Source organism: Vitis vinifera, chromosome 10 (genome assembly GCF_030704535.1).
Source record: "Vitis vinifera cultivar Pinot Noir 40024 chromosome 10, ASM3070453v1".
In the NCBI taxonomy this organism is placed as follows: Eukaryota; Viridiplantae; Streptophyta; class Magnoliopsida; order Vitales; family Vitaceae; genus Vitis; species Vitis vinifera.
The window spans coordinates 563,653-591,086 of record NC_081814.1 but is presented as its reverse complement, the minus strand read 5'-3'; the positions used below and the strand labels follow the sequence as shown (position 1 = coordinate 591,086).

At 36.3% G+C, this 27,434-nt stretch overlaps 3 protein-coding genes across 6 annotated transcripts; 1 reads left to right on the top strand and 2 right to left on the bottom strand.

Annotated features, from left to right (window-relative positions):
* Positions 1-932: 932 nt before the first annotated feature.
* Positions 933-16,889, bottom strand: LOC100257332 (calcium permeable stress-gated cation channel 1). 4 transcript variants are annotated; one of them, XM_010657067.3, is made up of 13 exons: positions 16,592-16,836; positions 16,447-16,517; positions 13,980-14,321; positions 13,510-13,662; positions 12,120-12,255; positions 10,832-10,933; positions 9,367-9,486; positions 9,171-9,251; positions 4,340-4,680; positions 3,949-4,194; positions 2,648-2,972; positions 1,782-2,015; positions 933-1,510 (listed from the first exon to the last, which is right to left on the bottom strand). In XM_010657067.3, the coding sequence occupies exons 3-13, from the start codon at positions 14,291-14,293 to the stop codon at positions 1,247-1,249; spliced, it is 2,316 nt and encodes a 771-aa protein (XP_010655369.1). In that variant the 5' UTR covers positions 14,294-14,321; positions 16,447-16,517; positions 16,592-16,836; the 3' UTR covers positions 933-1,246. The 4 variants fall into 4 exon arrangements, with proteins under 4 accessions (XP_010655369.1, XP_010655370.1, XP_059596380.1 ...); XM_010657068.3 differs by having other exon boundaries at positions 16,451-16,517; XM_059740397.1 differs by having other exon boundaries at positions 16,447-16,889.
* A 3,244-nt stretch (positions 16,890-20,133) lies between these two features.
* On the top strand, positions 20,134-22,935 carry LOC100267484 (pentatricopeptide repeat-containing protein At3g12770). Its single transcript, XM_002264212.4, has 2 exons — positions 20,134-22,739; positions 22,884-22,935. Exon 1 carries the CDS (start codon positions 20,304-20,306, stop codon positions 22,605-22,607), a length of 2,304 nt encoding a protein of 767 aa, XP_002264248.1. The 5' UTR covers positions 20,134-20,303; the 3' UTR covers positions 22,608-22,739; positions 22,884-22,935.
* LOC132252506 (lysM domain receptor-like kinase 3) lies at positions 22,895-27,208 on the bottom strand. The gene is made up of 12 exons (XM_010657063.3): positions 26,477-27,208; positions 25,751-25,784; positions 25,619-25,626; positions 25,340-25,498; positions 24,992-25,194; positions 24,720-24,809; positions 24,336-24,429; positions 24,090-24,241; positions 23,922-24,013; positions 23,611-23,752; positions 23,414-23,512; positions 22,895-23,332 (listed from the first exon to the last, which is right to left on the bottom strand). The coding sequence occupies exons 1-12, from the start codon at positions 27,102-27,104 to the stop codon at positions 23,168-23,170; spliced, it is 1,866 nt and encodes a 621-aa protein (XP_010655365.1). The 5' UTR covers positions 27,105-27,208; the 3' UTR covers positions 22,895-23,167.
* Positions 27,209-27,434: the final 226 nt, after the last annotated feature.

The window sequence follows — 27,434 nt, the reverse complement described above, 5'->3', positions numbered from 1 at the left end:
TTTATCCTTTTAATTTTATTTTAAAATATTAAAAATGTAAATTTATTTAAAAAAATACTAAAATATAAAAATAATAATAATTAAGTTCAAATATTTTATAAATCAAAATCAATTTGATTAGATAAATATTAATTATTAATACTGGCATATCATTGCTTACCGATATTTTTTTCTTTAACCATACTTATGTCAATTATACTTAGAAAATAACTTTAACATGTGTATTTTTATTTATTTTATCATTTTTTTTAAGCTTCTCCAAATATTTCCATAAATTTTGAATAATTTTTATCGATATTGTTGTCAAAATATCCACAAATATTTCTTTAATATTTCTGATATATCCATAAAATCTAAATACGAATACATTTGTGTTTATCAATATTTCAAATATTGATTATAATATCCTACATCAATTAGAAATAAAAGTCACATAAAAGTCAATTTACATTAAAGAGATAATTGTCATATCTCACATAAGTTAAGAAGAAGTCACATACAGATTAGACTGCATAGGAGATGATCATCATATCTCACAACAGTTGAAGAACAAAGTCATGCATAAATACGGCTTTGTAATCCCATGGGATAAAACAAGAATATTATACTTGCTTAAGAAACAGTGTTACATATATGGCTTTGTAACCCTAAGGGATACAACGAGAATATCATACTTGCTTAAGGAACGTTGTGTCATATTGCATGCTAGATGATTATCATGTCTCACATCAATTGATCTCTCTCACACACATATATATACATCGATTTTATTGTTCAAGAAAAAAGCCTTCCTACAACACTATAAATATTGGCTGTTTATATTCAAAATGACAGTCCCAACCCAAGCCTCCAATATTGAATTGAGTCCCGACCCAAGCTTCCAATATTTGAATTGTAAAAGCATCAACTACTCAAAGAAGGTTCCTCAAAAATCAAAGAAACTGATCAATAAATTTTTGCTTGACCATGAAAATAAAAATTTCACACATTTTAACATGATTTTATGCCTTTTTATAGCCTCCAGTAAGTTACAGATCACAAAAAGCAACTTCCTTCTACCATCTGCCATAAAATCCAGAGCTTGCTTTCTCTAGTACCGTTGAGAACACTAGAGGCTGCACAAACCCTTCTTTTTATCTATACAACAAAGTTATCCTCGCCCATTTAATTTACAATGCTGTTCTCCTCATGGCTATAACAACGCTGTGAAGGGCCAAATGTACAGTAAGAGTTACCTGTCTACAATTCAAGGCTGTCCACGTTCCTCAACAACCTCAGGCAGAGACGGGGAGGATGAACCACTGAATTTGCTGGGCAATGGTGTGTTCCTTCGAGACTGGCGTTTTGTGGGGACTAGCTCGGCATCATGCTCCCATTTTCCATGAATTTCCTCTTCTTCATCATCCTCAGCGCTTTTAAAAACTGGATGGATGTAAGCAGTTTGAAGGTAACCTTTGAGATTGAGGTGTGGTTCCCTTGCACGTTCAAGGGTATCCTTCATCTTTGCTTCCTAAAACCCATAACAATAAAAAGAACATGATAAGAAGAAAGGACGATTTGCTCCATTTTCTCTATATGTTAGAAAATTTAAATGAATTGTTCCAACAAGTTCCAACGAGTTCCTAGAAAAGAAAATTTAAATGAAAGGGAATCAGATAAAACACTGAAGAAGGCCACAAGTTCCAACAAATGAATTGTTCCTCAAGCTCAATATGAATTAAAAACATAAATACTTGAAATAACAAAACAGCACTAAAGTCTAAATTGTGTAGAAAACAAACCTGCAGTGGATATCTAATGAATGCAGGTTCAAAACGGCCTTTACAGTAATAGTGGAATGATATGGTCAGGATTGGGAGTGCAATGAGAAATGGTGTTGACTGAGCAGCTTGTTTAGTACTCAATAATCCCATCAGAAGCAGCTGTGAGATGATTAGTGCACCAATAATACGCCCATGAACATCCGGCCAGAATGCTGCACCACTCTCATACTCTTGATTGTAAACATTAATGATCTGCATTATCAAAAAATACCTCAAGGTAAAATTTACTAGACAACTGAAAATAAAAAGGCATAACAGCAAATAATTAATCTGATTATGGGGGTTTTCTGATAATTTAGGGAAAAAAATAATTTACGTTGATAATGAACACGATACAAGTGGGAATGTGGGAAAATATTTTATTGATGACTAACATTTCTAGCTGGCGGTACTAAAACTAAAGCAGTTGTTCTTGCTTATGGGTGGACACTCCTTGAAAGGAATGTTCTTCCTTCTGCAACTCCCTTAACTTGCAATTTGGAAATAACATGAAGTGAAATGTGTTTGGATCACCCATCAAATTCATGGTAGCCAAGACTTGACTAGCTTTCTAAAACATCTCATATGGCACATGTTAAGTGGATCAGGATGATTTAGGACCCACCACCACATGTGTGCGCATTTTCCAGAAGTTCTACTAAAATCAAATGGTACAAAATTATCCAAATTTTAGACTGTAAAGATGTCCTAGAGTGGACTGATGATCATCATAAGTTGGGATCAAAATATTGGATTGAAAATAGGCATTCTTGAGGATGTTTGTGCACTCAATCCTGATTACCCTTTATATTTAAGATTTTATAATCAAAATGTCAACTTTTTACCTGATGGCGGAATACGACATATGCCAGGCAAAAGAAAACAATTATGAAAGGAAGTAGCACTGGTGTCACCACAGCATAGACAAGGCCCAGTAAAAAATATAATTGTATTCGAGGTTCACCAGTATTGAAACCAATACTTCCTGGATCCATTGCCTCCTCCCTGTCCTTTTCAGTCTTCACCAAGAAGAAATTCTTCAAGTGGAAGATTATCAGTGGTTTCAACATTAAAATCTCTGCTGCTATGCCAGCCCATCCATCAACCATTATGTAAGATATGAAGAAAGTTGCTTTCATTGGAATTGCTACCCCAATTGTTCTAGGAATTCTGAAAAATGAAGTAACCACTAACTTTATGAAATCATTTCACAAGATTAGATTATATACAATCAAAACAGCGAAAAGCTTGATAGTTTATGCAGTTATATAGAAGTCACAACATGAATTCAAACTGCATAGCATTGATTTAAAATAAATAAATAGAAATACAAAATAAAATGACTGTAATGCAACTGACATGTGGCTAGAACTCAAAGTCAGGCTGCAGCCTTCAAGCTCAAAGGTCCTCACTCAGCATAGTGCTATGACCTTGAGGGTCGAAAACAACCATAGGGGAAGTCTAATGTTCACATGTATTATTATGTATTAAAGAAACAGTAAATATGTTTATTAGATATATAATATAAGATGCTTTCTCAATTAAATTATTTTAACTTATTCAAGATTCTTCAAAATTAATATTGCTCTAATAGGTTTCAAATGTTATTCTTTTAGATTATCCTTAGAATGACACATGTGAAATTAAGGGACACTGATAGAGACATATAGACAAAAGGAGTAAACAAGATACACAAAGATATTAATGGCAAAAGGTTTATTCAGGTATTAACCTGTCTTTGATTTTTTTACTAAGTTTCCAGGGATATAAAGGTAACTTCCACAGTCAACTCTACCAATAGCTACCTCCCTGCCCCCAAAGGCCAAAAATATATTACAAATATCAAATATAGAATCGATCCTTCCAAAAAGTGCCTCCGTCCCTCCTTTCCCTTCCCTGTAAATGTGTGTTCTCAACTGAAAGTAAGACCCCACCATCCTAGCATGTGCGGCCCCCTCTCCCCCCTCTCCCAAGCTTTCTTGGTACAACCATCTCTCCTATTGTTTAAAAATTAAAATCCTGGCTAACTGATGCTACCCAAATCCACACACACACACAAAACAGTGTATAACTTAACAAGCATAATAATGGTGCATTAGTACCCATCAAAAAAATAAAATAAAATGGTGCATTAGTGATAACTTACTGATTTGGCGACTGCTTCATAAAGGTATTTAGTTGTTCAAGTGCACTTCCAGTGATTATGCTCCCAAGAAATACATTCACAAAGTTGAAAAGATAATATCTAGATGCTGATCTCCTTTCTAAAGATGATATTGAAATGAACCCTTCAAATTTAGACATCAGCATCAATATGGTTGGTAGAACAATGAGGAAAATCTTCAGAACAATCCCAGGTAGAAAACCTTGGATTAGTGACTTGATGAACTTCCTGGATAACAAATCAGGGAGTAATTAATCATGTAGTAGAAAAAGATGCTGAACAGCTGATTTTGTATGTTTGAATATTGATCACTCATCAATGGCTAACAAATTCTCCATTTGTAAAAGAAATCTGAGAGTGGGAAAGAACTTACTTTTCAATAATGGGCCTCAGGAATGGCACAGCTTTCTCAATTCCCTCAATGCTTGCAAGCGATTGCACAAATGCAATGGGGATCATGTAAAAGAAGGTGAGAAAAAAGAATGCAACGGCAATTATAAGCCTCCTAACCGTGAGTGAAACAAATGGAATTGCCAGGTTATGCCAATATACATCACGTGGCTCCGGAGCCCACTCAGTTAACCATAAAGTTGGATTTCTAGATTGTTGAGTTTGTGCACAAACAGCAGCACCCCACCGAGTTTTGAAGGAAACAAATGCTGCGGGCATGATAGACTTAGGATCATTTGCAACCCTTTCTCTCTCCACAGATATCTAAAATATGAAATGCAATGATTAGAACAGAAAGAAAAAGAAGAATACCCACATAATATTAAAACAAGCCTTTATACAAAATTCAAAACAACACAGCGGGCATGTGGTTAGTCCAAAAGAGACATCCTGGTATGTAAGGAAATCTGATACATGACATCCTCTAAGGGCTAATACAAACCTCAAATCCCTCCCTACTCAATTAAATCTAGCCCAGCAATTGCTGACCCATGTGCTTTTATCCTTTGAATATTGTGGGACCAGGGTAAGTCCACCCTGGAATCATCAGTATTCGTAGGTACATTATTAATCCATTTTTTAAGAGTGATCCATATAGTCTTTTTCCTTTTTTTGTTATCAGCTAAGTTTATAACATCCTCCAGACCCTTAAAACTTGTATAACCTTCATATATGAGTTCACAGCAACACATCCAATTCCAAAATTTAACTGCATACCTGTTTATAGAAAATAGTTAAATAACCAACATGGATATCCCAAGGCCACAACCATATGTATTATTAACCCCAACCCTAAAGTCTAGATTACATGCCAAATCTTATGCTATAATCACATTTGTCTGTAATGAATGTACAGGCACACAGAGAACATCCAAAGCTACTTACCTAAGAGAGCATCTTCATGTTTGACTAGCATAAGTTTCAAACTCATCCTCCTGTTCCATAGCATATAGATTATTCCACTTCACCAACATAATTCATCACCCTTGAAAGTGCATAAGATTTCCTTTTGATCCTCTCAATTTTCAAGGCTCTAGAAGATTGCATTACAAATAGGGTAAGGAAATTGGCTAGGGAGCTTCAGATGAGCACTAGTCTTTCCCCCTTTTAGGAAAAAGGATTGTGCATATCGCCCTTAATAGCATAGGAAATTTTGAGGAAATAGAGTTCAGAAGTAGCACAATTTATTCTACAATCTTCTCTAACATTTTTGAACTATCATTTCCTATATATCAATAGTCTTGAAAGGTGCAAGTGACAGAAGCTAGGCATGTGGAAATGCAATTTTGTGCAGCAGTGTAGAAGGCAAGTCTGGAGAAAAAGCCTCTTCATGCTTATTTCAGTGTCTTTGCGACAAATAAAATTGCAGAAGTTTTTTCATCTTGGAAATGTTGGATATGGAACTGAAAGAGATTTTCCTTAAATCTCTGTTTGTTTGGTCAAGGGACTCTATACAGGAAAGAAGCTTATAATTATCAGAGTTCATCGGTAGGTTGATATAAGCCCAAGGCAGCCCATTTTCATACTCTTAGGTTTTCCTTTTGCATTTAGGTGCTCTTGATGTATTTCATGTGTCCCCAATATGCATATCAGAAAAATAAAAGTGCATGTGGAATATAGGACTACCTCTTTCATTTGCACTTTCCAACCTCTTCTCCAAAAAACTGCCAAGCATTTCTACCCATGCCCCGCCCCGCCCCCCCCCCCCCCCCCCCCCAAAAAAAATGAAAAAAAAGAAAAGAAAAAGAAAAGAAACACCAGAAAAAGCAAAAAGAAAACTGAAAAAAGAAAAGTCACAGCCAACATAAAGAAAAGTCTTTGAACTTGCCTAATCCCATGGAAATCTTGGAGAATCTTCAAGAGAATTTTCGTGGTTAGATTTCAAGAGAATTTTTGTGGTTAGATATCTACAACTAATAGGATCAGAAGAAAACTTCATCTTGTTCCAGTTTCAGCCAAACTGACAACTACTGTAATGTTCTACGTTTTTTATTTTTTTTGATAGGTGAAGTCGATTTATAATTTTTTTTTGATAGGTAATCAGAATCATTTTAGAAAAAGTAACGCCAAAAAATGAGTTCCAAAATACACAGGACATATACAAAGAAACACCATAAGGCAACACAAAAACAAAGAGGGACACCAACAACAACCCCCTTAGCCTGAACTCAACCACTCCACAAAGTCTACAAAGGAAAAAGGACTAGGAACAATATCTAAAAAAAAGGATGCACAAAAGCATAGACTACCATATATGAAGGCACCAAAAGGCCAACCAAAGCGGAGGGATACACCAAAAACAATTATATCATAGACAATGAGAAATCTTCTATACACACTTTAAACCATTTCAAAAGATTATACATAATGATAGTTTGATTGCTTAATCCATTTTTTCGGTACCATAACGCTCTCCTATTTCTCTCATTTCATATGGTCTAAAATCAGTACTAAGGAACAGTTTTCCGAACTTTCTTCCACTTCTTCCCAACAAAAAAAACCCATGCTAACTCAAAGGGTTTGTCTCTTACTTAGGAGTACGTCACCCACTTTACCCCAAATAGAGCATAAATTAGCTCTCCTATTTATCTCCTTCCATAAAATAAGCAAAAAGGCGTGGTTCTTCAACCTTTCTTCCACTTCTTCCCAAAAAACAGATTCATGTCAGCTTAAAAAGGTGTCTCTTACTCAGGAGTGCATCGCCCACTTTATCCCAAATAGAGCATATAAATTAGTAGTCCTATTTCTCTCCTTCCATATGGTTTAAAATAAGCAAAAAGGAGTTGTTCTTCAGACTTTTTTCCATTTCTTCCCAAAAAAAAAAAAAAAAAGGATTCATGCCAACTTAAAAAGGCATCTCTTACTCAAGAGTGCATCACCCACTTTATCCCAGATAGAGAAAATTAGTAGTCACAACTCAAAAGGGCATCTCTTACTCAAGAGTGCATCGCCCACTTTATCCCAAATAGAGCATAAATTAATTGCCACAACATTTCTTCTTCTCCTTTGCATATATCATATCTATTTAGAATCCTTCAACCCCTCATTTTGAGTTAATCAAACTTCAATTTCTTTCCCCATTTAGCTTCCAAAGTGAAAAGCCAACCCTCACTGGATTCCAAAGATTCTAAACAATACTTATAAGAATTGCCTCTATTCTTTCTACCTATCAAAAACAAAAATGGAATGCCTCTATTCTTTCAACCAAACCATCTTATCCTCCATATCCCTACAAATTGTTTGTGCTTGCAATCTCCTAAAAAAGACCTTCACCCCATCTAGATCCCAATCATGAATCTATCTTGTGAATTTGGGGTTCCAACTACCCTCCTCACCTTCTTACTCCCACACCTCGGCTGGTACCCATGCATCTTTCTACCTATCAAAAACAAAAATGGAATGCCTCTATTCTTTCAACCAAACCATCTTATCCTCCATATCCCTAGAAATTGTTTGTGTTTGCGATCTCCTAAAAAAGACCTTCACCCCGTCTAGATCCCAATCATGAATCTATCTTGTGAATTGGGGGTTCCAACTACCCTCCTCACCTTCTTACTCCCACACCTCAGCTGGTACCCATGCAATCTTTGGCAGTGGCTACTGAGAACAATATAGGAAAAGCCTCCTCACCTTCTTACTCCCACACCTTCACCCCGTCTAGATCCCAATCATGAATCTATCTTGTGAATTGGGGGTTCCAACTACCCTCCTCACCTTCTTACTCCCACACCTCGGCTGGTACCCATGCATCTTTGGCAGTGGCTACTGAGAACAATATAGGAAAAGCCTCCTCACCCTCCTCACCTTCTTACTCCCACACCTCGGCTGGTAGCCATGCATCTTTGGCAGTGGCTACTGAGAACAATATAGGAAAAGCCTCCTCACCCTCCTCACCTTCTTACTCCCACACCTCGGCTGGTAGCCATGCATCTTTGGCAGTGGCTACTGAGAACAATATAGGAAAAGCCTCCCCCAAGAGTACACCACACCACCCTATCCTTTCAGAATTTCACCCTCCATTCATACCTCTCCCCCCCCCCCCCCCCCCTTGAAACCAACTCTACTATAATGTCTACTTATATTAAAACTAAGCAGCATTTGTTTTCATGCAACTAGGTAAACTGCTTTGATGCTACATTTGGGTCTAGAAATGATCGGGAGAGGAGAAAATAATGCTTAAGAAAGTAATCTATTTTCAACATTTTTTTTTTCTCCGCTCATCATTTTGGAGAACTAAACAAAGCCTAGTCCTTGATATCACAAAGTCTACTACCCAAGCTTCTTATGTTAGTGTCCATATTGAGATAGCTGATTTCGCCCAAAATACCTGATATTATAGTCTAACAAGCATCTTGCTAGTGACCATAATAGAAAAGGTTGATTTGGCGTTGTCTCATAGTTGTAGGACACAAGAAATTATTAAATACTAACACATTTCTTTGCATCATCTAGGTATCTTTTGCAACAGTTTTAAGAATATAAACCAGCTCAGCATTCTGGCACATGATTGAGATTACAGATCTGGTCTTCAAGATCATATCGAGTTTTGCAGCATCATTTCAGAATAAGAAATGAAAAACCTCAGCCTTTTTCACCTTGCTTTTAAATATAATGGTATAAAATATATGCATCAAAGGGAACTAACATATATGCTTATAAAAATAAAGAAATAAATAAAAGGAGATCAAAAAACGGTGACAAAACTTTGGAAAAAAGGCAAGCATCACACAAGAAGTTAGACGAGTGGCAATTACTTCTTTGCAGAGTTTCTCAATTTCGGATGTGTAAAAATCCATTGCATCCACTCTGTTTCCCCAAAGGCCAAGAAAACCAGTCTGATAATGAGAAATTAAACATAAAGTGAGAACAAGAATCAAGAGGAAGAAATAGTATAGCATATATTAAGCTAGAGCAAGAGATAAAAGACTGCTTTTAAAGACATCACTTTACCTTCAGAAAGGGCCTGCTTGATTCATTTCTAGAATATTTAATTTGATAATAGTCAAGCCAATTCTGCATTTTTTCCTTCTTCTTGACCAATTTTGCAAGTTTATTTGCATCATATACAACCTGCATAAAACTTCTAAATTAGGAAATTGAATATAAACATTTTAATGCTTTATATTTTGAATTACCCATTTCAATGTTTATACTAGATTTTCTAAAGAAATGGAAACCAACCAATCACCCTTTAAAAAAGTAACCCACTTTGAGTTTGGGCAACATTACAAGACAGCAAATAATCACATCCAAGCACTGCCCTCTTCCATAGGCAATGATGTCATCTTAAAGCATTGCACTACTATTGATATTAATCTAAGTGCCCTTTAGAAAATGAGGGGGTTTTATACTTTTGAATTCGGGCAACAATTCAAGACACCAAATACACATCTGATCACTCCCCCTCTCCCATAGGCAACAACAGAACTTATCAATATATGCTAGCAAGTCTCAGATATAAGAAGTATGCAACAGAACAGTGAAATAGGACAGTTCACAACACAACGTAACTTAAAAAAGTTCATTACATGATGTAGATGCAAACACATAAGCTTTGGATATTGAAATTTTGATACAATCCTAGGTATAATCATGTAAGAAATAAAATTTTTTCCTAGTTCATTACATGCTGTGTTGCATTAATCTAAAGCAAAGCACATAAGTTTTGGATATTAAAAATTCGATCCAATCCTAGGTTTAATCATGTAAGAACTAAAAATTTTACCTCAGCATTCATTATCAGATATTCTTTGATCAATTATTTACTTGAACTACCTAGGCCATAGTATGAAACGTTCAAACTAAAGAAAATTTAAAACAAAATGTTTGGAATTTATTTTCACTTCTATAAAAGACACCTACTGTTATGATTGGGCTATAGAATCATAATACCACTTGCAAAGTATCACCAAATATTTACTCAATCAAACTATATAATAGGCCATTATCAATTATACAAAACAGTCTCAGTGTTATTGATGTCAGAGGGATGCATTTGTAGACAATCAGGGATATTACAGGAGCCATCCTATATTGAGAAACTACAGCCATTATTTCAAACTGTAGCAATTGCAAAGGTCCAGTTTTCAATAGAACATAATCACAAAAGTTCGATAAATAAATTACATTTCCATATAAAGCTTAAGAATGATGATTATTTTAGTGTTTGTCTATGATAAGGAGGAGGCCAAAGACCCTTGAAATACAAGATCTCTCTCAGCACCAAGCTTGATCTCAAAGGTTTCTGATAATTACCTTCTAATTTCATTTGTTTTAAGTATTTAAGATCATATCATGGCTTGTAAGCGCCTAATTTGGGTTCTAGAGATCATCAATTGCTACTTACTTTCATTAGCATCTCCAATTTTTCCTATTAGAACTTCTAAAATCATGCATAAGTTTAAAGCAGTCCAACCTGATGAGTAAGATAGTTATCTGAATGATTGACCAGGAAAAAATGCTCCACAAGCTCACTAACAGATTCATCTGCGTCTGGGGGCACATTCCTAACAAGGACCTGCAAATAACCAAAATCCATTACACAAACATGGCAATGAAAAGGAAGGAATCATGAAAATATATAATTTGGAGCTGTATAACTAGTAAACCTAAATGAATATTGCTCTTTTTACAATCAAAACCAACTGCTTAAAAAAACAAATCCAATTTTTAGGATGCTAAAAGAGCTACTCTATTCAACCTTTCACTACAATATAGTATTTTTAATGGCTAGAAAGTTTAACCATTTTCTTATCTTTTGGGAACTTTATGTGAATTATGTAACTATAACCTTATCTTTTGAGAATTTTATGTGAATCTTAGCAAAGGCAGCAAATTGAACCCAAATATCAAGGCAATTCAATTCCCTTTTCCCTACAGGGTCAAATGTATTGGACTACATTTGAACAGGTCCATGGAACAGGTCGTGATAGTTAGACTATAATCTCTAAGTAAACAAAATAAAGATGGAAGTCAAAGAAAGTTAGATTATATCGGCTTTAGAGAATTTATTTATATACATACTTAAGCACATACATACATATATAGCTACATAAATGCACACATATGTAGTAAAAGAAAACCATAATTTTTCTCTTCAAAAATCTCTAAAACCTTCCAATTGCTGATGCAGTTGAATTCCTAGGAACACAAGAAAAAAAGATTAACATAAAAAGTTGAAAACACCTCAATAAAAAGTTGAAATTGAATAATAGAAGTTACAGCTTGTGCTAAATGATGATTCCAGAGCATATTTCTGAAAGCATATAGCCTGTTTGCAGTACATGGACATATAGCAATATTTTATCAGCTAATTGGTCTGAAATGCACTCATTGAAGATCTATCTAGATTCAAGACAAAAAGGGATTCAATGAGATCACTCTGCAAACTGCAGAATGTAGGATATTGGTGATGGTATTCACAAACATGCACTCTCCAGTGCGAACAAGAACAGAAAATATAAATATAGTCTACTGCTTCCAGCCATCTTCACACATTCACAAACCTCAACCTTGTTTCAAGATGTTAAATGAATGCAAAACCTAATCAAGGTTTTGCACTTTGATTCATACTAACCAGTTAAAGAGGATCCTTAAAATCAAACTTTTAACTGTAAAAGGAAATTACAACAAATCAAAGATGATTAGAAAATTAAATTCTTCTTCAACTATACTAATTTGATAAGACATAGTGTTGTTCTTACTGTAAATTGATCTGGACGGCGTTTTTCTGATGCAAGAAATTGTAACCGCATTGATGCAATTATTTCATATTCCTTTTGCAGCAGATAGCATGTCCAAAAGGTGAAGGCATAGGCCATCACTATATGGGACCAAAACCTGCAATCCAGTAATCAGAATAATTGATATCCAAGTCATTATACCAATAAAGAAGAAAAAGTAGATATTGTTGAAAATCAGAATTATTGATAAAAAGAATTGCATGAATGAGTTGCAATAAAGATAATTATACAGTTCACATGTGCCATCCACCGGTTCAAAATCCCAAACTCTCTCTCCCTTACTTACACCCTCTAAAAGAGAGCTTTTATCACCATATCAACATGCAGCCATCCATCCGCCTCTGGCTCAAATCCCAAACCTCACTCCCACTTAAAGAGGATCATGCACTGGTTGAAATCCCAAATCACTCTTTCCTTTACCCTGTCTAAAAAAGAGCTTTGACCAACATACCATGATATGGATCATCCACTAGTTCAAATCCCAAACATCACTCCACCTTAAGGTCATAAGGATCACGCACTGGTATAAATCCCAAACCCTTCCCTCCCTTATCCTGTCTAAAAAAGAGCTTTGACCAACATACCATGATATGGATCATCCACTGGTTCAAATACCAAACATCACTCCGCCTTAAGGTTTAAGGTCATAAGGATCATGCACTGGTATAAATCCCAAACCCTTCCCTCCCTTATCCTGTCTAAAAAAGAGCTTTGACCAACATACCATGATATGGATCATCCACTGGTTCAAATCCCAAACATCACTCCACCTTAAGGTCATAAGGATCATGCACTGGTATAAATAAATCCCAAACCCTTCCCTCCCTTACTCCCCTTAAAAGAGAGCTTTACCACGATACCAGGATGGTAAAGAGTCTATCTAAAGACATGCATTCTTCCACATCTCTAGGAAAAATGCATGATATCCAAAGCCCTCTACCATCCTGAGACACGCAGAAAAGAACAATCTGGGAATCCACCTCCATCAATTGGTCAGAGACCACTATTGTGAATATCTCTTTCAGGCCTTCCACCAGCAGGGTCCAATTCTTCGCCTCAATTGCCAACCCAAAACCACCAGGCTTCAAAAAACCCTTGAGATCCTGCCTTATGTCTCTAACAATGTGCAATATTGATACTTTTGAAAACACACAGAATTTCTTTTTTTTTTTTTTTCAACAGGCAAACATACAGAACTTTATAATATCAATGGTTGTAAAAGTGAGCACATACCACACGATAAATTATGGTACTGCATGCATGCATATGAAATACAGGAACAATTCATCATATTTAGGAATTTGACAGGTTAAAATGAAGAAAAACTTGGCAATAATCAAGGGTTTCACACCGTTCTGATCCAAGTGGAGTATTTGAAATTGAGAGCTTATCGATGTCACTGTAAGTTGCTTTGGATTGTGCTAAAGTGTTACTGGCATTTGTCCAATTAACTGGTACCAGGATAGCCCATGCAAGGAATGTTATGGGAACAAATAATTTAAGCCTGCATAGATAAATACAATAAAGTCAAAGGAACATTCCCCGAATAGCAAGCAAAATACTAAAGTAATAGACAGTCAGTCATGCTTGTTGAAACTAAAGCAAAGGAAATAGTTGCAATGTATCAATTATAACAAAGGAGTACTCAGGTGATATGATATCATCCACAGCACAAGAACAACTCATTCATAACGAAAGGAATTAACAGAAAATCTTTGACAATGCAACCAGCAATTATGGAGCTACAAGCACTGATGACAGCTTAACTAATAACAAGCAACTGGAAGAAAAACAAAATAGATGACATATTGAGATCCATACCCTATCAAGTAAATACGCAAGTAGACAGCAGAATCTAATCCTGCATGTTCAATAAGCTCAGGTTCTGGCATTTTCAGGGCATCTGGCATCCAATTCAGAAACCTCAAGTAAGACCTGAAGTCCAAATTGACAAACCTTTGTACAAAAGCTCCCGAGCGTGTTGGGCTGCTTCTCAAACCCTTAAGATACCATTTTGGAAAGTATACTCTATCATTGAAAGGTTGAATCCTCAGAACGGCAAATGCCAAAAAGAAAATACAGGCACTGAGAATATTAATAGCTGCTGCAAGCGCTATATCTTGAAGTGTAGCCATCTATCCTTCTGAAAGGAAGTATTCTTCCCTGTAAAATGTAAATTTGTAAAAACAAGCAGAAGCAAAAGTTTAGAGTAAATTCAAGCCAATCAAAATAAATCACTAATGTGAAACTGTGACCCTTGTGCTGTGTTCAAATTAACCATTAATATAACAATTTTTTTACTAATATTTAATCAAAATCATTATCCAATGAAGACTAAATATGAGAAAGTGAAATGAAAATAGTTTCTGCTTCCAAAACGACAGGTGCATTAAAGACAAAGTAAATAGATCACACATATGTTATCAAAAAAATAACAAACATGAAGTATGACATTAAAAGAGAAGTTAATTTTTATAAGCAAAGCATAAACTCCAAAAGTATCATGCTCTTAAGCGTTTAGCACCTAAGTGCTGGTTTTAACATTTTGGAATATGGAGAAATTTGAAGATTCTATATTCAGCGGGTAAACTTGTTAATTTAATCAGTAACTAGAGTGTAAACTAAAGTGCCATTTCTTTTTTTGCATTAAGTAGTTTATTATAATGCTCTTATTGGATTATGAAGAATTTCCTTATTTTTTGTGGAAGTTTCTAAATTTGGATAGAGTAGGATTTAGCACCTAAGCATCATGGAATATTTTCGTTCCATGTAAGCACAGCCTACAGAAGTCTCTTACTGCAGTTATTTAGAGTCTAGGATAAGAAGATAGAGGATTTGGTAACTGTGCTTCTAAACAGGCAGGAATTTTAGAGAATTAACCAATAAAATGAATAATGATATTCTGCAGATCCCTATTGATAATTGATTTATTTTCAGATGAGATCTTTAGAAGATTCTTCCTCGTTTTCTTTTCTCCTCTGTTTTATTTGCTTTGCTAGTTAGCACACTGTTACTGTGTTACATATACAGACACCCCTCTATTTGCCTTATTTTTCCCCGGCCGACAATAGACCTTTTTCTACAGCCAAAACCTAGCTGACCCATAGACCCCAGCCATCATTGTCAAAACCAGAATCCCCTCCTTCCTTTACAGAAATAGCAATTTTTTTGTTTTAATTAGACACTTAAACAACCAATCTAACCAGTGTAATAACTCTAAACCTAATTCCACTTCCCACTCCCCAAGCTCTAAAAAACTGAAGCCCTTAGTAACCTTAATTTAAGCAGCTATTTAGGGACTGACAATCATACATAACAGGATTTTGACAACAGAAATAACAAGAGAAATTCCATTTCAGCTCAAAATTGTGGGAAAACCAGGTAGGTTTTAGTTTCTAGTTTTCTCACAGCAAGGTAGTGAATGAGATGCTGAGAGCAGGTATCTGCATTCTTATTTATTGTTTCATATCTACAAAATGTTGTTAATAAGGATTTGTATTCTTATTTATAGTTTTACCATAAATGTTAACCTGATGCAATTACCACCCTTTCTCAAAGCTAGAATCGCCTTCATAAAAATAAAAAGGATATTAAGCATAACACAGTTATAATAATGCAATGTTGTATAACAATTTTTCCAAACGCAACAAAACATATACGGAGATTTAAATCATCCTTTAATATCAATCCACTCCTAAAACAAGGTAACGGATCACCTTCTAAACTACTCCACAATTACCAATAAATTGAGTTTCTACATAAACCAAAAAAAAAATGTAATTCTCTCATAGTTACTTCCCCATAGTTCAAAAGGGAGGAGGAAAATCCTTACAAGTACATAAGCTAGATTTTCTATTCCATTACAGAAATAGAAAGAATATACGGAGATTTAAATCATCCTTTAATATCGATCCACTCCCAAAACAAGGTAATGGATCACCTTCTAAACTACTTTACAATTACCAATAAATTGAGTTTCTACATGAACCAAAAAAAAAAAAATGTAATTCTCTCATAGTTACTTCCCCATAGTTCAAGAGGGTGGAGGAAAATCCTCACCAGTACATAAACTAGATTTTCTATTCCATTACAGAACTAGAAAGAAAGTATGATTGACTGAAGAGTAGCAAAAAAAGTTATTAAGATGATCATTTTCATTTTTTAAAATTTTTTTCTATTTTCTCATCAATCAAACAGAACCTTAAACTTTCCATTCAAAAAATCAACAACTAAAACTAATCAAAACACATGCATAAAGAACACGAAGAAAAATAAAAACTATCTTTACTTGCTTAGTTTTTTCCTCCGAGCTCCGTTCACTGATTTAGGCTCCCAAAAACTTCAGAGAGCGTCCTAGATCTGAAAATGACTTGCTGAGGCGTCTGGATTGCTTCAAAGTTCATTTAAAGCAAGAACATTCCAGAACTGCTTACCTAGGAAAACTGCGATGCACGCTAAAATGTACCTTTTTCACCTTTCAATCTCAACCTCCTCCAGATGAGAAGGATATTTGCACGAAGAGATCTACCTGCCTCCGCGTGGAATATCGGATAAGCAACCACTTCGGGAATCGGAATTCACAGAGATTTGTTTGGTAGAAAAGAAAAGAAAAGAAAGTGAAATGAAATGAAATGAAATGTGAGTGCCAGTGACTTTTAGGCTTTTAGCATACACAGGATTTAAATAATTTGTTGTACTATCGATTTATAAGGACGTGTAACAGCCGTGTCGGCAACAGCCACGTGGCATCTCCAACGGCTACTTTTTGGGGCGTTTCGGGGTGTGAGTCCGCTGCCCCTCCACGCGGTTCAGGCACGTGATTGGAGGGAAATCTGCTAATGTCAAGAGGGTGGCGAGGAGCAAAGAAGGTTGCGGGCCTTGCGGCTATGCGTGTGGGTGGCGAGTGGAGATAACGTTTTTGGGTCTTGGATTTAAACTTATAAGGATGAGCTGTGAGTCTGTGACCGTGAGGAAGCCGGAAGGGATTGAACTATTCCAATAATAGCAAATTATATTTTCTATTTTTGGCTCTTTTGCTTTTGGAATTTAGCTGTAAATATTAATAATTTAATATTACTATTATTAATTTATTACTATGAGTGTTGTTATTTATAGTTATACTACATCCCACTCAGGCCATGAAAAAGATATTGTCACATTTGATATTATTATTGGAAGGTGAATGTTATAAGTCAAACATCCTAGTCATTTTGAGCTGTGGGATTTGGGAGGCCACTGGACCTCAATATTTTGATTAATTCAATGGTACCAGGGCCTGCTCTTATTGATTTGTTTTAGACCACGTTACAATGGGACACTATTAAGGATTATTTGGCTTGGGCGACCCACCTCTATTATTTAGATTTAAAGTAAATATAATTTATAAATGTTAATAATTATTTTTTTTTGAAGAAGAAAAATGGATATTTTTGTTTTATGTGTATTAAAAATAAATAAATAAAATTATGCACATTATCGTTGAAACGGTTGAACGCAATGCCACCTAACTGGTTGAAAATGGCAGTCACGATTACATGCTTGAAAATGGCATCCGCCAACTGTCAACATTGTTGTGGTGAAAACACTTCACACCAATGCAATGGTTTGCTGTGATAATTGAAAATGACACCGAACATGTTTTAAATGTTTCAGGGAGTAGGTTAAGCATTAGGGTGTACACGTGTCATATTATTTCTTCTAAACAATCATAAGATCATGGGTTTTGGATGGGTGGTGATTTCACAACCAAGCACGGGCAGACTTCGTCTTAAAAGTGGGATTGCTAATCAAAGCTTACATAATTACATTGGTAAAATATTAAATTATGTTGAAATGAAAATAAATATTATAGGATTATAAAAAATTTTACACCTTCATATGGGTTCCTTAATTGAACAAAATTTTAAATAAAGTTTTATTTTTTATTTATATTTGAGTGGACGAGGAATATCCCCAATCAAAATATCTATAATTTAAAAGCATTCATATATAAGTTATAACACTAAAAAAAATCTACTGGTGACAATTGTAGGCATTTGGGCAATAAGATGATTGGATTTCTCAAGTAAAGTCAACTTGAATAATCCCATTTGACCAAAGCTTATCTCATGGGCTATAGCCACTCTTACCCTTTATTCAGCCGTTATGCATCGTTGATGTTACAAGATTAAATACAAAAATAAAAAATTGTCCTAATGACCCGGAAAAAGTTATATAACTCAACTTATATAATCATAATATAACAAAGAATATAGACATGAAAATTTGATATTTAAAAAATTTATTCCTCATAAATCCTTTAAATTAACTTAAAGTACATTTCACGGTGATTTGGAGAAATATTTTTAATTTCAAAATCACTATCAAACACACTTTTAATTATTAAGATATATCTGAAACATATTTAAATGCACTTTTTTATATGATCATAAAAAATAAGAGACATTACGGTATTTGGCCGAAGAGGGAAATTGAGGAAGAGCCAACAAATAATAATTATATTTGATCATTTAAACCTATATTTTTATGATTTAATATTATTATATCACATTTATATAATTTTAAAAAAGATTTAATTAAAAGTTTTATATATTTTATATTAGAATCGACATTGATATTTTTTGGTCGGCCAACCATCGAGCAGATGGTGATGTCGGCAAGCACTCTCATTATTGATAAGAGAGGGCTTTTATCTCAACCACTCCTTGTCTGCTAAAAAAACTCATAATAAAATCGACAATTGAAGAAGACAATAATAAAAAAACCGATCGCATTGTAGGGGAGTAGGTAGGCCTGCCCATGACACTAGAATTGCCTTAATCTTTTGGTAGTTTATAGTGGGGCTGTTGTTGGGCAGTCCATGGCATGATTATAGAGACAATGAGCATTTTGGATGCATTTGATCGGTGATAGAGAAGTAGAGGCATTCCCTGGGCCATTCGACCATGGTGTTGTTCAATCATGTCTTTTACCCATTTCAGTCATATAAATTCACATTTGAGCCTTCCCTTTGATAATTAGTAAAGCTGGCCCAAATCAACTTCTAAAAATCTCAAAGTAGAGGTAGTTTTGGCTCTTGGGTCTAATATAGAATCGAATGATACCTTTGCAGTAGTATTGTATCTTTTTTCATCGGGTGATACAACAAATTCGTATAAGATAACATGACCAAGATAATTTTTACTTATTTTTTTTAATCCCCATTGGTACCATATTGAAATTAAAAAATTTCTTAACCTCCATGGATACCATATCAATGCAATACCCTCAAAATCAAAGGGGTGAAATGTGCACCTCAATCCCTTTTTTTATCCACTTATTTTATTATCACCTTAGTTACATGGCTTTATAAATTGATCTCATTTTCTTGTATTTTAATTTTATTTACATATATATATATATATATATATATATATATATTTGATAATTCAAATTTTATTAGACATTTGAGTTTTTCAAATTCACAATTGATATATAATGTTATTCCTCTCGGAACAAGATGATCAAAACATTTCACGTCTCACATTAGATTTTATGGATTGTGTTTTTTCAATTAGTCCATAAGGGTTGGACACTTAGATTCTTATGTTACATAAAAGACAAAAAAAAAAAAAAAGTGTCAAAATCAAAGCAAGTCAATCTTGATAGAAATAAATAAAATTCAAAAATCTCATGTAAATTCAAAAAAAAATTTCCTATATATTCATTATAAAATATTTCTAAATCCCAATACACCTAATATCAAATATCTACTAAGAAGCATAAGTTAGAATACACTATGTGCCCTAACCACATCTTCCATAGCTCCAAATACCCATATTCATAGTTTTTCTTTCCTTTCTCTAAGGTTTCTTATCAAAATGAAAGAATGGATTATAAAAAATATCTCATCAGTGTCAGATGATTTATCAACCCCAAGTTAAATCCAAAAAAATTGATCAATGGATACAAAACATTGGTGAAATTTTCGTGTGGATCAATTGAGGAAATGATATATTTGGTAATGTTTTTAAGAAGCAGTTTTCAAAAACAATTTGTGTAAATAATTTTTAATTTTATTTAACCTATCGCTCGGCAGTTAAGTATGTATAAACATACAAGACACAAAATCCCAAGAAAAAAATAAACCAGTTACAAAACAATGTGATGATTGGCAAAACAAGAAGATGGTACCACTGCTCCATCTCCCACAAGGACACCTTCCATTGGAACTCCCTCATTGCCAAAAATGCCACTCAAAATCCCCAAACTGCCCTCACCTTCTTCACCCGCATGCAAGCCCATGCAGTCCCTTCCAACAACTTCACCTTCCCCGCTCTCCTCAAAGCCTGCGCCGCCCTCCGCCGCCTCCTCCCCACTCTCCAGGTTCACGCCTACCTCACCCGCCTCGGCCTCGCCGCCGACAGGTTCTCCGCTGCCGCCCTCGTCGATGCGTACGGTAAATGTGGACATGCGTATTACGCAGCACAAGTGTTCGACGAAATGCCTGAGGGTTCAGTTGATGTTGTTTCGTGGACCGCTCTTATATCGGCTTACTCGTCCAATGGTTGCGTCGATGAAGCTTTTAAGGCCTTCGGGCGGATGCGGTGGATGAGGGGTTGGGATGGTTCAGAGTGTTGTGGGGTTGATGTGGTGAGCCTTGGAGCTCTTGTGTCGGCTTGTGCGGTTGGTTGTGGTTCGAATTGCTTGCGTCGTGGCAGCGCAGTTCATGGGCTGGTGGTGAAGTATGGGTTTGGTGTGAGTACCCATTTGGGGAATTCGATGGTGCACATGTATTCTGCCTGCAAAGATGTGGGTGGTGCGTGGAGGGTATTTAATGGAATTCCGATAGAGCAGAGAGATGTGGTGTCCTGGAATAGTTTGATTTCCGGGTTTACATTGAATGGGGAGGCGGAGCGGGCACTGAGGACTTTTGAGGATATGGTTTCAGAGGGAACCTCGGCAGTTGAACCCAACCGGGTGACTGTTATTGCCCTCTTGAAGTCTTGTGCCGAGCTTGGTTGTGTCGAGACTTCGAGTTGGGTCCATGAGTATATAAGTTCTCGGCATTCATCGTTATTGGTGGCTAAAGATGTTGTGGTTTTGACAGCTTTGCTTGACATGCATGCTAGGTGTGGGAATTTGGCATTGGCTCGGGAAATATTTGATGGGGTTGAGGGGAAAAATGTGGTATGTTGGAGTGCCATGATTGCAGGTTATGAGCAGGGCTCATGTCCTGAAGAGGCTCTCCGCCTGTTTCGTCAAATGTTAATGGAAGGAAATATGGTGGGTGTTGAAGTTAAGCCAAATGCTGTCACATTGGTTTCCGTGATTGCTGCTTGTTCAAGGCTTGGTGCCTCTAGGTCTGCAAGCATGATTCACAAGTATGCAGTGGCAACAGGTCTAGATCAAGATGCTAGAATTGCTTCTGCTTTAATAGACATGTGTGCAAAATGTGGGGATATAGAGCACGGGAGGCAAGTTTTTAGTGAGATGGATGAATCAACCAGAACCGTTGTCTCATGGAGCTCAATGATTGGGGCGGAGGGCATACATGGTGAGGGAAAACGTGCCCTTGAGCTCTTCTCAGAAATGCGAACTGGCGGGTATGAGCCTAATGAAATAACTTACATTTCTGTGTTATCTGCTTGTAGCCATGCTGGTTTGGTTGAACAGGGTAAGTCATGCTTTAATAGCATGGAGAAAGACTATGGAATGTCTCCTACTGGAAAACACTATGCTTGCCTGGTTGATCTCCTTGGCCGTGCTGGCCATCTTGATGAAGCCCACAATGTCATCCTCAACATGCCTATCAAGGCTGATCTGGCTTTGTGGGGATCATTGCTTGCTGCTTGTCATCTCCATGGAAACTGCAAGCTTGGAGAGATTGTTGAAAAGAAAATTCTAAGTCTGGACTCAAATTCTGTGGGGCATCATGTTTTGTTGGCAAATATGTATGAAGATGCAGGAAGATGGGATGATGTAGTGAGGATGAGAGTGGAGCTGAGAAGAAGTGGGTTAAGGAAGATACCAGGGCAGAGCTTTATTGAGATTGGAAATGAAGTTTATAGCTTTATGGCAGAAGATAGATCCCATCCAGAATCAGAGATGATATATAAAGAATTAGATGGTCTAGATGAGAGGGTGAGGAAGGCTGCCAAGTATGTTACAGAAACCGGTTTGAACGTAGAAGATGGAGATATAGCTGGACTGATCTTGAGGTGTAAATATCACAGTGAAAGATTAGCCATAGCTTTTGGGTTGATAATGATAGACAGACATTCCACATGTAGCTGCTCTTTAAGAACTGCTACTCCCATTCGGATCACAAAGAACCTCAGGGTGTGCAGGGATTGCCATGCATATACCAAATTGGTATCCAAAGTCATTGATCGGGAGCTCATTGTCAGGGATGCTCATCGCTTCCATCACTTCCGAGATGGGTTCTGTTCATGTGGAGATTACTGGTAATCTGACCAATACCTATATTGGAAAGCTGTAGTTCTAGTGGCAAACTATCTCTTCCTGGAAAACTTTAATAGTTCAAGCAGAATTTTCCAGCGTCAAATGATTGAAAACATTTCTTATTGGTTTTCCTCAAAGGTATATTTTTCAGCTTCCTTGTGTTCTAGATTTGCTTTCATTATTTACTGATAATGCTGTTTTCATTCCATGGCCACTTACCCTCTTGTTTCTTGGGTTTTGATTTTATATTCTTTCTGCTGCACCCCCACTTTCTGGATTCAGGCAAATGGAAATAATGGGAAAAGTAAATCGATTAACAACAAAAATTCCAGGTTGATAAGAAACACCTCATCATAAATGGCAGCATCTGCTTTTAAGTTTTCCTTTCCTAGTATAGTCTCAAAATTGTTTTCCCACAAAAAAAAAACCTATAATCCCTCTCACAGTACTTAGTCACAGATATTGACACAAAAGTGGAATTGAAAACAGGTAAAATAAGGGTTCATTTTCATGGGAGGTACTTGTTTCAGCATCGCGACGCACAAGTGAGCATAGTGAGGCACACACTATCTTCCTGACATCAGATTCACTAGAGCTTTGTTTTCATACACGGATCTGACATCCCAATCTTCAGTCGAGGATGAAAGCGTCATTAGTGCGACAACTACTGACTGCATGCTTGGTCTCAGTTGAGGATCTTCTTGTGTGCAAGCTTTGGCAAGCTGGGCCATCTGCAACCAAAAGAGTCACCTTAGCATACCAGAATTATGACTGCCATTGCATAGCTTGCATTGGATGATATCAGAGCTTACCTTCCAAATTAAGTCAAGTGGGTAGTCATTGCCAAGTCTGTGGTCAATAAGTTCACAGAAATCTTCTCTCAGATCCGGCCAACTGAGAACATTCTCAAACTGTGTAACATTAACATGGTACAATGAAAGTTAGTTACTGTGGATGTATTTTCAAGGGTTGATCACCAGAAAGAGGATATGAGCAATTAGTCAATTACCAAGGCAACAAGTCCTCTTGCTTCAGTGGTAGTAGATCCATTTGTCTTGATAATGGCTTCTTTGGCAGATATAAGTTCATATAGGACAACCCCAAAAGCATATACATCTATCTTGGGGGTAACTGCACCAAATTGAGCATATCTGCACACCAGCAAAGGGTTAGTTTTCTTTTATCAAGAAGAGGCTAGAGGATATGTATACAGTATGCTTATCATGAATCATGATTTCTGCTGCTCCATGGAACTTAGAGTGATTAAAAGGAAGTAAAACCTACGTAAAATGAAAGTAAAAGAATATACAAAGATCTTACTCTGGAGGCATGTATCCAAATGTACCAACAAGACGAGTGGGCAATGAAGAACTTCCAGCTACAGTCAGTTTGGTTAATCCAAAATCTGCAACCTGTACAATATCCATCTTAGTTTAAATGACATGGAAAATATGACTAGTACCACACCAGGACAGGCATCTTCACAACCTTTGCACGCAAGTTTTTGTCTATCAAAATGTTCGCTGATTTAATATCACGATGTACATACACAGGGACAGTGTGCTCATGAATATATTCAAGCCCTCTGGCTGCATCAAGGGCGATTTGGACCCTAGTAGACCATGGCAATGGATCATTCCCTGAAAGTTGAAGATGTAATACAACCACTAGCTTGGATGCAATACCAAGTGCCAAAAGATTATTTTCACTTCTTAAATTCATAATAATTCTCACCTGAACCACGCAAATGTTGGCTTAAGTTGCCATTCTCAATGTACTCATAGACGATGAATAAGGAACCCGTAACACAATATCCTATCAGGCGAACCTGCATTGGGTTGTAGAGCAACATATGATTGCTAAATGTTGAATACAAAGAGGGATTTACAAATAAAGAGAGAACCCTCCAGAGTAATTTTAGATTCCCTTTATCAAGAACAGTCTTAAGAACAATCTGAAGTCAACATATAGTGTCACAAAGAGCAGATTAAGAGAGTAAGCATAAAGTTTTGTATGTTCATCCCTTAGTGTAAGAGTGCTAAGACATTTTCCGATTAATAATCATGTTTCAGTGTTTAAAGAAGAGGAAATGAGCCTTTTTGAAATGAAGGATGGTACCAGGTTGAAGTGATGGACATGTGTTAGAACTTTTAGTTCAGCAAGGAACTCCTTTGATGCCTGCATGTCCATCTTCTTGATTGCAGCCTTCTGCAGTAGTATAGTCATGAATTCAACTAGCCATTCAAGCAGGGTAGTGAAATGCTTCGAATTTAAGTATATAATTACAGGTTATAGAATGCATCTCATGTATAACCCTAAACATTCTTACCATATGTTTCTTTTCATTCATTTTTCATCTTTCTAGAATGAAAGAGATCATGTATACGAACCTGGCCTTGCAGCTCCGCATAGTAAACTAATGCAAAACCGCCTTGGCCAATCTTACTAGCTGCACTAAAGTTATTTGTAGCCTTGGCCAGCTCTTCATATGTGAACTCCACTGATTTGTCTGCAGTTATACCAACAAGCTCCAGAGAAACAGCAGCAACCAGAGCAACTGAATCTGAAGTTTTTTCCAAGGTACTTCCATAACCTAAATCCACAAGTAATCAGCATTCAGAAATATAGAACTTCTGTTTGAATAGTCATTCTCAATTTCAAGTACTTAGAAAAGCATCGTAGAAAGAAAACAAGAAACAGATACTGGGAGATGGTTCATCCAAAACCAATAGGATTACCCTGTCCAGGTTGCATATGTTGGTCTTCAAATGCTGCTGGGAGAAGTGGTGCCTTTCCCATCTTCCTCTTATAAATTCCAACATATAGAACAAATGCCAAGAGCAAAGACCCTGCTACTCCAGCCACAGATATGCCAGCAATCACTCCAACTGAGATTCCTGCTTAAAATGCCATCACCAGTGAACTCAGGTAAACATGGAGGCTTATTGTGACTTCTTACACTCACACTCAAAAATGGAAAGTTGGAATAAGTGGCAATGAAGCGATAAAGATCCCACCATTTTGACTGCAAAAAAAGAACAATTGATATGCATATGTAAGGCAACATGAAAGAGTTCCAAGACTAGGATGAGAAGGTAAGAATGTAACTTTCAGCTCAGCTTGACAGTAGATTAGGTGGTAAAACTGACCTCAACTTCAATGGCGGGTAGCTTCCATTTTGATCTGCAAAATAAATAAAAATGGAGCCAAAGATCAGTAAGTTTCAAGCAATACTGGGCATGGGAGGCTAAACTTTTATATGCTTCAAGTCCAAAGAACTTGTAGCTGATACTGCACCCTTTTCATTGATCAAATTCACTTCATTTTTATCAATATGTTGTCCAAAGTATGGTCTTGCTAGCATTATGGAGATACTTTTCTTGTTTTTATGAGATGCTATTTCAACTGTCTCTTACAATCATATATGCCAATTTCAGTTCACCCTCTCGTGTTCTGAATCTGCTTCAAAGGAAAATTAAAGTGGAAAAAAAGAGCATTATGCTTTCTACTTTCTTAATGTTTGATTGCTGGTAAAATATGGGACAAGAAATGAAAATTTGGAGTCTCATAGCAGGTTGAGTGTTGAGCTGCTGCAATTGAAGTACCCCAATTTCTCTACTGCTTTTCTTATGTTCTCCTAACAATCAAATAGAGCATATGCACAAGATTATGGACCAGACAAATAGATAAACACCCATACCATATGTAAAAAACAATGTAGATATATATTATCTGCTCTAACCCAGTGGGTATATGCATTTAAAACACGTCTACACAATTAAGAGAAGTCCACTACATATATGTGCCAAAAACTTCTTCCTCTACCCTATTCGACGTGGGATATCACAATTTTAATAAAATGAACAAGACTTCACCTTTTCCAGGGATAAACACCAACCCACTACCAAGGCTGAAATCAACTCCAGGGTTGTAATCCTGCAACAACTTGGAAGGAAGTCCAGACTCATTGGCAATAGAGGACAAGCTCTCACCAGGCTGAAGAGGGTAGGTCACAAACAACCCATACTTCTTGGAGACTCTACTATTTCCACAAGAACAATTCACAGTAACATTTATTATGGCGTTGACAGGTATCTCAGTGGCTTCATACCTATTAAATCTCTCTAACCATTCAACAGTAGTAAGGTTTGCATAGAAAGTCCTAGCAATAATATTGTAGGTATCATTACTGTCAACAGAGTAGAAGAAAGTATGACCCAGAAACTCCCCATCAATGCAACTGCAGGAGAAGGGGATATTCAATCTTGTATCAACTATGATCAAATCTATATCATTTATTTGAGGATTGAAGCTTTGAATTTCAGAAATAGAAGTGGAGAAGGCGGTGGCTATAAAACTGAGAGTTGTACCATTCCATATATTGTATGAAGCTAAAGCAAGATCACAGCCTCTGCTACACTTAGATTCTACTCCAATACTGAGAAATATCAACACAGAAAACACTAACATCAATTCAAACCTTGAGATTCTAAAAACCAACATGATCTAATACTAGAAACCCTAGCAAAGATGGAAATTCAATGAACCATGATATAGAGACGAGAAAGATATAGAAATTGATAAGCTGAGGGACTCTGTGTGGCCTCTAAGCAAAGGGGATTGAGTAGAGAATTGAAACTTGTATTCAGTCTTTGGTCAAAAGTCAACCGCCTTTGTTAGTTAATTTTACCGCCAGGGAGGTCATGGGTTAGGTTAGATTAGTTGGGCCAGTCTTGTGGTCCATCTCAATGGCCTAAATGGAGAATATGTAGGCATGTAAATTTCGGGAAAAATAAAAATAAAAATCTATGATTTATATGAGAGCAACGTTTT